The sequence below is a fragment of the Salmo salar genome, chromosome 09 (assembly GCF_965601325.2).
Source record: "Salmo salar chromosome 09, fSalSal1, whole genome shotgun sequence".
Classification (NCBI taxonomy): domain Eukaryota; kingdom Metazoa; phylum Chordata; class Actinopteri; order Salmoniformes; family Salmonidae; genus Salmo; species Salmo salar.
Genome location: NC_138299.1, coordinates 88,577,880 through 88,590,000, shown reverse-complemented (window position 1 = coordinate 88,590,000; position 12,121 = coordinate 88,577,880). Strand labels below are relative to the sequence as shown.

Genomic DNA, 12,121 nt, shown 5'->3' with positions numbered 1-12,121 from the left:
GGTTCAGCCATACAGAAACACACAGCTGCAGACAGGGAATGGTTCAGCCATACAGAAACACACAGCTGCAGACAGGGAATGGTTCAGCCATACAGAAACACACAGCTGCAGACAGGGAATGGTTCAGCCATACAGAAACACACATCTGCAGACAGGGAATGGTTCAGCCATACAGAAACACACAGCTGCAGACAGGGAATGGTTCAGCCATACAGAAACACACATCTGCAGACAGGGAATGGTTCAGCCATACAGAAACATACAGCTGCAGACAGGGAATGGTTCAGCCATACAGAAACATACAGCTGCAGACAGGGAATGGTTCAGCTATACAGAAACACACAGCTGCAGACAGGGAATGGTTCAGCTATACAGAAACACACAGCTGCAGACAGGGAATGGTTCAGCCATACAGAAACATACAGCTGCACACATGGAATGGTTCAGCCATACAGAAACACACAGCTGCAGACAGGGAATGGTTCAGCCATACAGAAACACACAGCTGCAGACAGGGAATGGTTCAGCCATACAAAAACATACAGCTGCAGACAGGGAATGGTTCAGCCATACAGAAACACACAGCTGCAGACAGGGAATGGTTCAGCCATACAGAAACACACAGCTGCAGACAGGGAATGGTTCAGCCATACAGAAACACACAGCTGCAGACAGGGAATGGTTCAGCCATACAGAAACACACAGCTGCAGACAGGGAATGGTTCAGCTATACAGAAACACACAGCTGCAGACAGGGAATGGTTCAGCCATACAGAAACACACAGCTGCAGACAGGGAATGGTTCAGCCATACAGAAACATACAGCTGCAGACAGGCAATGGTTCAGCCATACAGAAACACAAAGCTGCAGACAGGGAATGGTTCAGCTATACAGAAACACACAGCTGCAGACAGGAAATGGTTCAGCCATACAGAAACACACAGCTGCAGACTGGGAATGGTTTAGCCATACAGAAACACACAGCTGCAGACAGGGAATGGTTCAGCTATACAGAAACACACAGCTGCAGACAGGGAATGGTTCAGCCATACAGAAACACACAGCTGCAGACAGGGAATGGTTCAGCCATACAGAAACACACAGCTGCAGACAGGGAATGGTTCAGCTATACAGAAACATACAGCTGCAGACAGGGAATGGTTCAGCCATACAGAAACACACAGCTGCAGACAGGGAATGGTTCAGCTATACAGAAACACACAGCTGCAGACAGGGAATGGTTCAGCCATACAGAAACACACAGCTGCAGACAGGGAATGGTTCAGCCATACAGAAACACACAGCTGCAGACAGGGAATGGTTCAGCCATACAGAAACATACAGCTGCAGACAGGAAATGGTTCAGCTATACAGAAACACACAGCTGCAGACATGGAATGGTTCAGCCATACAGAAAAACACAGCTGCAGACAGGCAATGGTTCAGCCATACAGAAACACACAGCTGCAGACAGGGAATGGTTCAGCCATACAGAAACACACAGCTGCAGACAGGGAATGGTTCAGCCATACAGAAACACACAGCTGCCAGAGACAAACACTCCTAGCATCCTGTTGTCTCCTCTCTATTATGAGCCCTGATAGGTGGAAATGGTGGCTAGGTCTCAACTGCATCCATTTCACCCATCAAGGCCTTTCAAATTACTGGTCATGGGAGCAATGAGAATGAGTTGAGGATTATTCTTTTTTGTGTGTCTCATCATGATCTAACAGCATCAACCGTTTAGGACTGGATGGTTGGTCTCCCTACTTCCTGTCACATGGTGTCAGTCTCCAGGTGTCAGAGAATGTGTACTGTCCATGGTGCTGAACACTATCAGGAAGATGTTGACATTAGCCTCAGGTAGAGACCAGGGGCTGTATGTATCAAGCATCTCAGAAAAGGAGTGCTGATCTAGGATCAGGTCTTTCCTGTCCATGTAACGTTATTCATTGTGATCTAAAAGGCAAAACCAATCCTAAATCAGCACTACTACTCTGAGACGCTTGATACATACGGCCCCTGATCATACCGGTATTGTTTCATCATGCTAAAGGTGATGAGCTGAGCAAAGACTGCTTCAGTTCTCCAGACTATTTGGACACATCCAAAGAATGTGTCACAGAGAATAGCAAATAATGTAACTGATGGTTTAAAGAGACAACAGGCCACTGTCTTACTCTTATCATACATGACAACAAGTAAAACAGGCTGAGAATGGATGGATGCTTTTCAGAGGTCAGAGAATATGAGCTGTCCACGGTGCTGAAACATTGTCATGCCTCTCATCTTTAGTGAAGGGCCCTAAAGGACTAAATATCCACCACCTGATCTAACAGCACCAACCGGTTAAGACTAGATGATTGGTCTCCCTATTTCCTGTCACATGGTGTCAGTCTCCAAGTTGTTTGAGAGCTAACTGACATCTGAATGAATACTGGTGGGTATTTGGTATCTGGTGTCAGTCTCCAAGTTGTTTGAGAGCTAACTGACATCTGAATGAATACTGGTGGGTATTTGAAATGAAACTGTGTCATATTCTGTCAGATTCACTCTTTTTCTCTCTCTCTCTCGTTCTCACTCTCTCTTTCTTTCTCTCTCTCTGATACCTGTCCACCTCATTCTCAGACATGGGATACTACACTCACTCTCACACACACACACACACACACACACACACACACACACACACACACACACACACACACACACACACACACACACACACACACACACACACACACACACACACACACACACACACACACACACACACTCACTTTGGTTAAACTATCCTTATTTGCCAGCACTGAGGCCTTGTACAGAATCTATGTTCCATCTTTTGACTCTACATAGCCAAGCATGCCAATATTTTACCAACATGCACACTATAGGCGGTAAATCATTTTCATATTGATGGATTGTCCATATCAAATCAATGTGCTTTGTACATGGGAATCGTCTCACTCGTCCCCAGTATTGTTTATTCTACATCCCTCTCACCTATAGTCAAATGTACTACAGTCTCTTGGATATCTGTCTCACACATCCATGCATGTCCTGGAAAAAAAACGAGCCGCCTTAGTTATGTGTCACCAGGGCATGGAGATTTGAACTGTCAATCATCACCGTTAAGCGCTCACAGGTAGACTAAAGACTCCTTATATCACCGGGGCATTAGCGTGCGGCCCTAAAGCGACCAATAAAAGCTCAACTTACCGCAGTCCTCACACAACACGCTCTCCACATCCTTCTTCAGGTCCGTTCCGCTGGCGTCCAGCGGAGCAAACGATGCCTTGAATACTAAAGGCTCGCCTGTTGGGTCCATGAAAAATATATATCTGTGGTTCTCCTCTACAGTGGTGCACGGGGCCTCGGAACCGAAGTCCCCGACGGTCACGAGCTGCTCCCGCTCGAGTCCGCCGCTGTTCACGGGCCATACGTCTAGCACTTTGACATTCACACTGTACGGGTCCCGAGAGACGTTTTCCGGTGAGGAGCGCACCTCGCCCTCGATGACCACGGCGGATCGGTATGCCTGGTCCTGGAGGGAATTGAGACTCGGGGCGTAACAGGCGAAAGAGACCCCGATGACCAGCATGGAGAAATGGACCGGATCAAGCCTCATGCCGTCGGCCGTGGCTCCGTTGCTGCAGTGCTGGGGCGGCTGAGGGGCGCGGATGACGGAGCTGGGTTGAAGTGGGAGACTGCGAATAGGCTCCGATAGCAGGGCAGAGCGGCAGACCTTGCATAAGTGTCCATGCCATCTGTGTCTGCCGCTTTCCCCATACGGTTTCAGATGGGGACACACCAGCCTAAGACGCGGAAACGGCCCGGTTCTGCATGGTTAAAAATCTGGTTGCTGCATCCTCCTTCAAACCTATTATTTTCTCTTGAAACGCAAAACAAGACTCGTAAATGACCCTCTACTCGAAACCAGAGGTTCTGCATGAAGCCTCTATAGTTTATCCTCTCTCTGTATGAAGCCTCTATAGTTTATCCTCTCTCTGTATGAAGCCTCTATAGTTTATCCTCTCTCTGTATGAAGCCTCTATAGTTTATCCTCTCTCTGCATGAAGCCTCTATAGTTTATCCTCTCTCTGTATGAAGCCTCTATAGTTTATCCTCTCTCTACATGAAGCCTCTATAGTTTATCCCCTCTCTGTATGAAGCCTCTATAGTTTATCCCCTCTCTGTATGAAGCCTCTATAGTTTATCCTCTCTCTGTATGAAGCCTCTATAGTTTATCCTCTCTCTGTATGAAGCCTCTATAGTTTATCCTCTCTCTGTATGAAGCCTCTATAGTTTATCCTCTCTCTGCATGAAGCCTCTATAGTTTATCCTCTCTCTACATGAAGCCTCTATAGTTTATCCTCTCTCTGTATGAAGCCTCTATAGTTTATCCTCTCTCTGTATGAAGCCTCTATAGTTTATCCTCTCTCTGTATGAAGCCTCTATAGTTTATACTCTCTCTGTATGAAGCCTCTATAGTTTATCCTCTCTCTGTATGAAGCCTCTATAGTTTATCCTCTCTCTGTATGAAGCCTCTATAGTTTATCCTCTCTCTGCATGAAGCCTCTACAGTTTATCCTCTCTCTGCATGAAGCCTCTATAGTTTATCCTCTCTCTCCAGCAAGTGTCATTGCATGGGTGGGCGCATTGGCTTTCTATAACGGAAAACGAATGTTAGATTTCGCGAACAGAAAAGCACAAATACACACAGCCACACACACACAAGATTGGGCTTTTTGATCCACCTTCAGAAATGTAGAAATCGGATTACTTTTCAGTAAAACGAAAAGGACAGAGGATACTGTTATCTGGTGATCCGGTTAGGCGAAGCCACAGCGTGCTCCCTCCAGCCTCGTCCCCTGCACCCCTCAAACACGAGCGGCTTACGTGAGCAAACATCACCTGGCCGGCCACTGGCGTCTGCTACCACTTCCTGCGCAAACACACTAATGACCGGAGCCGCGCACCCAACACCTCTCACCTCAGACCACTGACCACGGGTCCATGAAACCGCCTTGAGTCAGAACCACGAGCAACCATGATAGCAACAGCATATGGTTCGGTCGCGGTTCAGTTTAAAAAGATCCACCAAACCCAACGCTTCGAGGAGTGCGTACTGAACCACAGGGCTGGCGATTCAGAGAGTAAGTATAGAGACAAGGCTACACTGCGGCTAGTGCGATGACTAACGCTGCGAAAATCTCAATGGTTCCAGTAGTAGCCTATTGCACGGCAACCTGTGAGTTGGAGACCCCTCATCCTGTCTAATCTGGCCAAACCACTGGTTACTATGCAGCCAAAGCCAAGCAGGCAACCCCCACGGAATGATACCCAATAGCCGCTTCACCTATTGAAACCCACCGGGTCCTGCGGGCATGTTCATACAGGGCTGGAGATCTTTGCACCGAGAGAAAATGAGTAACGTGTGTGATGGTGGCCGAGTGGCTCAGCGTGTGGCCACATGTGAGAATATCGATTACCAGCATTGAAGTAATGGGGAAGCCACATGTGGATAGGCGGATGCATGTAAAATGTGTGCTTTTTCTCTTCTCAAACCGCCAACAGTGTGACGAAAGATGGCTATGTCATACACAGATACAAGATACACTGTGTCATACACAGCTTCATGGTGGTGGTATTTCCCCCCCCCCCCCCATCAATCAATCACTTAATTCGTTCAAGATTCCCCCGCTCTCGCATTCAGAGCGCAAGCCAGATGTCCTTGCTTAGAGGTCAGAAAACGTGCACTGTCTGTGGTGCTGAAACGGCGTCAGGAAGATGATATCAGTTACCGGTAGAGAAGTGATCATACGGTGATTTCTGATCATACTAAGGATATTTGACTGATTTTACCTCATGATTTTACAGATCACATTATATAGACTAAATACTGTTTTAATTATTCCCATCTGTCATCAAATTCTATTTCCTTTTGACGCTCTGTTTTCATCCTCAATCAAATCACTCCTTCAACACGTCTGAGTCAATTATCTCATAAAGAGACAAATAAACTGTTATCAGTTAATTAGACTATTAAATCTCATTTTATCCACCATGCTGTACATGTACATCAATAAAATACACATTTATATTGTCTGTCTCTTCTCTGTTCAACACCTGGCTGGGCTAGAGTTTCATTGGAGGAATGTGTTAGATGCTACAGATGCAGGCAAAACACCCGTTTCTCTCATGACAGATGATGACCATTTGGGGTATTTTGTGTAATATGAGGATGTTATATTACTAATAGGAAATGGAAATCAGGGACATTATAATGAAGCATTGCATCATCACACATTATGAAGGACTTCAGTTTAGTTGAAACGTTACTGAATTATATGCAGCTGCTGCACAATTTAGGCGCAAACTTGTATATCTTGAACACACCCCTCTCCAAAACTACAGTAGGCTACTTTCATTTCCTTTCTAAAGCGTAGACCTCTCGCGATATCGGCGGAGTGGTTGACGGGTATTCGAGGTTGCAGCAGGCTGAGGGAGACCGTGGAAGGTAAGCAGGGAGGCAGCATCATGGCGGACAGAGACAGTGGCAGTGACCACGGAGGGCTGGCCACAGGCCCCGGCTCGCTGCCCCCGGGCGCGATGGGCGCCGCGGCAAGACTCCAACACGACACAGAGGAGCTCGCATCGAAGCGAGTCGACATCCAGAATAAGCGCTTCTACCTAGATGTGAAGCAAAATGCAAAAGGCCGCTTCCTAAAGATAGCCGAGGTCGGAGCTGGGGGAAACAAGAGCCGCCTCACTCTCTCTATGTCAGTGGCAGTGGAGTTCCGCGACTATCTCGGGGACTTCATCGAACATTACGCCCAACTGGGCCCGAGCAACCCGGACATAGTGCAGGATGAGCCCCGGCGAGCCCTCAAGAGCGAATTTCTAGTGCGAGAGAATCGCAAATATTACATGGATCTGAAAGAGAACCAGAGGGGGCGGTTCCTCAGGATCCGTCAAACCGTTAATCGGGGGCCCGGATTGGGAAGCGCACAAGGCCAGACAATTGCGCTTCCAGCGCAGGGACTTATCGAGTTCCGTGATGCTTTAGCCAAACTCATCGATGATTACGGTATGGATGAGGATCCAGCCGAACTACCCGAGGGCACCTCCTTGACTGTTGACAACAAGCGCTTTTTCTTCGACGTGGGTTCCAACAAGTATGGAGTGTTCATGCGGGTCAGCGAGGTGAAGCCTACCTACCGGAACTCCATCACTGTTCCGTGCAAAGTGTGGTCCAAATTCGGAAACACGTTCTGTAAATATGCCGAGGAGATGAGAAAGATCCAGGAGCGGAGTAGAGAGAAACGGGCCTCCGAACTCCTACCGGAGGGCCAACATGGTGACGACGGGGACGATGATTGACGGATTACCGGCTTGAGCAGAAATAAATAAATAGCAACAAACAGACTTTATAATCAGACTTTTACTATAAAATATAAAGAGAGAATTCCAAGGGAAGCACCCCACACACAACCTTCACAGTCAGATTGGCAGTACTGTCTCTTCGCTCATTGCTGGATATCACCCACTTACCAACCATTTTAACAGTAAGCCGCTGCTATCAATAACTGTTTGACCTGTAAAATATGAACTGTTTCCTACTTGATTTAAATGACAATGAACAGAGTGTTTATTCCTCTAACAAACAAACAAACTGATTTTGCACACGTCCATGCTATTTCGAAAAGGTTTCCAAAGTGCAAATAAAAAAAAAGACAAAATAAAAACCGGGGTATAAGCCTACATGGAAATTACGACGATCTCCATGTGAAGAAACATTTGACATCAGCACAAAGAGAATATATATAAATTACTTTACCAAACCAAAATCTGAAATCAGATGTACTTTATTATTATAAGGTACGCAGGAAATAAAAATGAAAGCGCTATCCATTAACGTGTACTGCAGAACGCAACACACAGGCTGAAAAACAGACACATCTGCCAATATGCCTACACCTCTTTTTAAAAGGCATTTGAGAAAGTAATTGTGTTTTATTTGATCGAAAATGTAGCTATAACTCGTTCCTATCATGTCATAGGCCTTCATTATGGAGTCCTTATAAATGAAGAGGAGAGTCTAAATCCTTCTATAGGCCGAAATGGGCTAAAATCATCTTTACTATTGAATATCTACCCCTTTGCACCATGTCCATTCAAATTTGGACTAATGGTTAGATGAAAAAAGTGCTAACCTAGATATACTAATTATGATTTTGTGAATCAGCTGTATTTAAATCCTAAAATGCCCACGTTTTCTGTGGGCGAGTTTTCTTTTTCGGGGGGGTGGGGTGCGGAATGGGGTGTAAAAACGAGATGCTCAACCGGTGATGGGAGCGCGAGACGCTAAAAAAGACGCATCAGCGCGCGGCTACATGCATGCTGAGCCGCGAGGGCGCATCCTCTCTGACGTCAGAACAACCTGGTGCCTTATACACTCCACTCGTTTACGTGTTTCACATTGGGGTCGATGTTGATGATATCTCTCTCGACCACTGTATGTTTTCATTGATGAGTACTGTACTGCAGTATGGCTATTGGTCGACACTAACTAGTCAAACCAGAGGCCCTTTTCTGTAGCCTGTCTCCCTCCACAGGTGAGGGGAGCAGAGAATGGCCCCTAGAACAGCGACAGCAGCAGCACTTCTAATGTGAGCATGGATAGTCATCAGAGATGTGGCGTTGAGTCTGTCCACCTCTTAAGATGGGTTGAAACTGGACGTGTACAGTAGTCAGTCAGTGGGGATGAGATGGAGACGGATGATGGATGAATGCCCTAAGAGTCCCTTGTGAGGTTTTTCTGGATGTAGGCCAAAAGGCCAAGGCAGTATCTTTCTATGGTGCTACAGCCCCAATATAATTCAAAGTAGACCGGGCTTGCCGGTCTAATTTGTCACCTTGCGTTATTTGATTTCTCAATGTTACTCTCCACATGATGTTGTCTGAGCAGCAGTCTCCCTCTACACAGTGTGATGACAGACTGTGAGGACATTACATTATAGTGTGCAATATTGTACGTGCCAATCGTGGCATTGTATGTTGTATAGACAAAAAAATATATATATATGTGTTTGATATTTGAAAAGCATGAGGCTGAATTCTGCATTATTATGGAAATGTGAAGTCTTTCTCTGCACTTAAGTGAAAAGATGTCAAACTAGTGTGTGAGATTTCCCATCACTTTCATATACAGTAACCCCACTGTGTTTCAGTGAGTGTAGGCAAGTTTCTGCTGTTTCTCTTTCCACAGAATCGCTACATCACTTTCATATACAGTAACCCCCACTGTGTTTCAGTGAGTGTAGGCAAGTTTCTGCTGTGTCTCTTTTCACCGAATCGCTACAGAGACATAGCTACTTCCCCTCCCACAAATCAGATAGCTTATCATCTTCAAGTCAGTTTTAAAGGCACAGACCCCCCCTTTCTGTGTCTTATAATTTAATTTAATAGTATCTTGAAACTTTTGTTTTACTTGGATAAAGTCAGAAGGAGAAAAGTTAAACGAACATTAGACAATGTCAACAAATTGACACGATGACAGAGGGGGTTGCCCTGACGATGAAGTGACCAACCATTCTGCCTGGGGTGAAGACGAATCATTCTGACAGTTACCCAGCATCCTTTTCTCTCATTTCAGCAGTAAACAATGCCATAGAGGATTTCTTTAAGCGATGATTAACAATCAGCCAGCTAGGTTAACCATCAGTAGCCGGATTTAGAGTATCACCAGGTGGCTTGGATTAGTTTAGTAGATCTAAACCTACTCTACTGTACTGCCATCAGACCGGCTGGCATGATGTTGAAGACAGACTGAGCAGTAGTAGGTCTGCTACAATTCCACCTGCCATTTGGATTGGGTCGGAGTTACAAGTGTAAGAACGAGGCCTCGAGATGCATGGGTCCCTATGTGGGGCCCCATATAGGGCCCCTATTATATGGCCTTTTACTAGGCCAGCATTAAAGCTACATTGGGTTTCTCTCCTCTTCTGGAGAATATTATATTCCTTAACACTGCCCCAGAATGTCAGAGATCCTTTGCATAGAGTAAAATCCAGTTTATCTGCTTCATTGTGCCCCACACATAAAGCACATTTGAGGCCAGAATTCAGTCAATACGGCACTACCGCTGTGAAAGACCAAATGCTATTTCTACACAGTACAGGCTTGATTGAATTCAGGCCTTAAATGCGAGACATGGTGACTGGAAATTCAATCCACCTTTTTCAACACACTCTTACTTGCCAATCCTAGACATACTAATCATCTAACTCATTCAGCTCACATTTTATGTTTGTATGCCTCGCTCTGTAAAACGCACACATTTTTGAAAAATATTAAACAAAAGTGATCATTCTTTTGTCAGTTCACAAGGTGCTATTGGGTACGTTCTGGTTCCGGAGTGGAGTGGTTCTGTGTAGTAGATTCTAGAACACACATTATAAAGGTACAGCACAGTGTTGGGGTCAGAACCAACTGCCACGGTCCAGAGTGGATGACTTTACCATGTTGCTTACATTGCACAGTTAATCAATGGGGCACAAAATGGACGCCATGTGTTTTTGTCCGATAATCAAAACCTGCAATGGGTTGATTGAAACTGTGCAGCAGCATGGCTAATTCAGTTCAGTGTAACATTGGTGGTGGTGATGGTGCTTGTGCAGTCCGCATCAGAGAGAGATGTCTTAGAATTTATGACCTATTAGAGGTGCTTTGTTCTTCTTATTTGTACTTAACAGTGGGAATGTGTCTTTTCTGACCAGTGATCTAAACAACAGCTGCATGACGATGGTAACAACCTCTACCAGTCCCTTTGGAGGTTTGGTCTTCTGGAATCTCTCCCACTAGAATTCCAAAACAGACTTAACTAACTTCCATTCATTCTACCAAGCTGTTTAAAGATCTGTTCATCTGATGTTTGTTTTCTTCAGTTCAACTGATCTAGTTTCAGTGTTCTATTGTCACTATGACGTTTCACTGGGCCTTCAAGTTCAGACCAATCACACACAGAAAAAGTCTATAATATGGGCAAGGCCAATCACAATCTTGTTTGTGAAGCCAACAGTCACCTTGACCATTACTAGCTCAGCACGCATTCTGTTTTGCACATACCAATGCAGAGTCCTTCATGTATGCAGACTGTATAGGCTACTGTTATGTACAGGGACGAGACATTGGGAAAAGGGGCTATAAAGTCAATGGGGAGGAAGGGGGTCAATGCACAATGAACATATCCCATGTCACCGTATGGTCTAACTACCCGTTTATCAACCCTATATTATATGTTGTACCTTTCAAAATATTTTATCTGTGGTGTGTGTGTGTGTGTGTGTATATATATATATATATATGGTTTGTTAAATATGATGATCCTTTCAGAAAAATCTAACATACAGTATAAACAGGAAAAGCATATTGCTGTTTTTTTCCCTTTGTATTTTATACTTACAGAAAGCATTGAATAAAATGGAGAAATACTTGCACTTTAGATATATTAAGAAAATACAAAATCTGCATATTATTTTTGATAGGGATCTCACATTCAGAGAGTATAAATTACTTTCCAGGCTTCATGACATTGCTGGACAGAGATGTATCGAGTTCTACTTATTTAAGTATATTTTGTCTGTGTTTCAGAAGGTTTACTAAAGTAAATTGCATGATTAAGTAGTGCTACACCAATATTGTTATTTTTTTAGTTGGTAAAAATGTCTGAAAACTGTGATAACAGTCCACATGTCCCATGTATAACTTCTTCTCTCATACATTCTAGAGCAGTTCTTACTGATTTATGGCCTTTCCTGACTACATGACGATGGTGCTTAAGTTGGCTTTGAAAAATCTGCTCATCCTACATCTGGCATCATCATAACTTGCATCTTACTGTACTTCATTACTTTGTTTATGTACTTTCACTACCTTATTAAATTTATGTTGATGGAAAAAGTGTGCTGTTTTGTACGTTGTTGTTTTAATGTTGGAAAGCCGTTCGTCTGAAAATGACTAATTGCAATACATCGTCATTCCTCATGCTCGTGTCTATATAGTGTCTGGCTGAGTTCCACAGAAAATATTAATCAGAATGGTCCAAAATAACTTCAA

The 12,121-nt window shown here is 44.6% G+C and overlaps 2 protein-coding genes across 3 annotated transcripts in view; one reads left to right on the top strand and one right to left on the bottom strand.

The window, feature by feature from the left end:
• LOC106612118 (pro-neuregulin-2, membrane-bound isoform) overlaps positions 1-4,099 on the bottom strand; it is a 91,444-nt gene extending 87,345 nt beyond the window's left edge. The window contains exon 1 of the mRNA XM_045724121.2: positions 3,221-4,099. Coding sequence (XP_045580077.1) covers positions 3,221-3,629 — 409 coding nt within the window. The 5' untranslated portion in view covers positions 3,630-4,099. The remainder of the gene's footprint in view (positions 1-3,220) is intronic.
• Positions 4,100-6,468: 2,369 nt separating this feature from the next.
• On the top strand, positions 6,469-11,965 carry LOC106612119 (transcriptional activator protein Pur-alpha). 2 transcript variants are annotated; one of them, XM_045724119.2, is made up of 2 exons: positions 6,469-7,569; positions 10,783-11,965. In XM_045724119.2, the coding sequence occupies exon 1, from the start codon at positions 6,542-6,544 to the stop codon at positions 7,382-7,384; it is 843 nt and encodes a 280-aa protein (XP_045580075.1). In that variant the 5' UTR covers positions 6,469-6,541; the 3' UTR covers positions 7,385-7,569; positions 10,783-11,965. The 2 variants fall into 2 exon arrangements, with proteins under 2 accessions (XP_045580075.1, XP_014068484.1); XM_014213009.3 differs by having other exon boundaries at positions 6,470-7,569; positions 11,793-11,965.
• Positions 11,966-12,121: the final 156 nt, after the last annotated feature.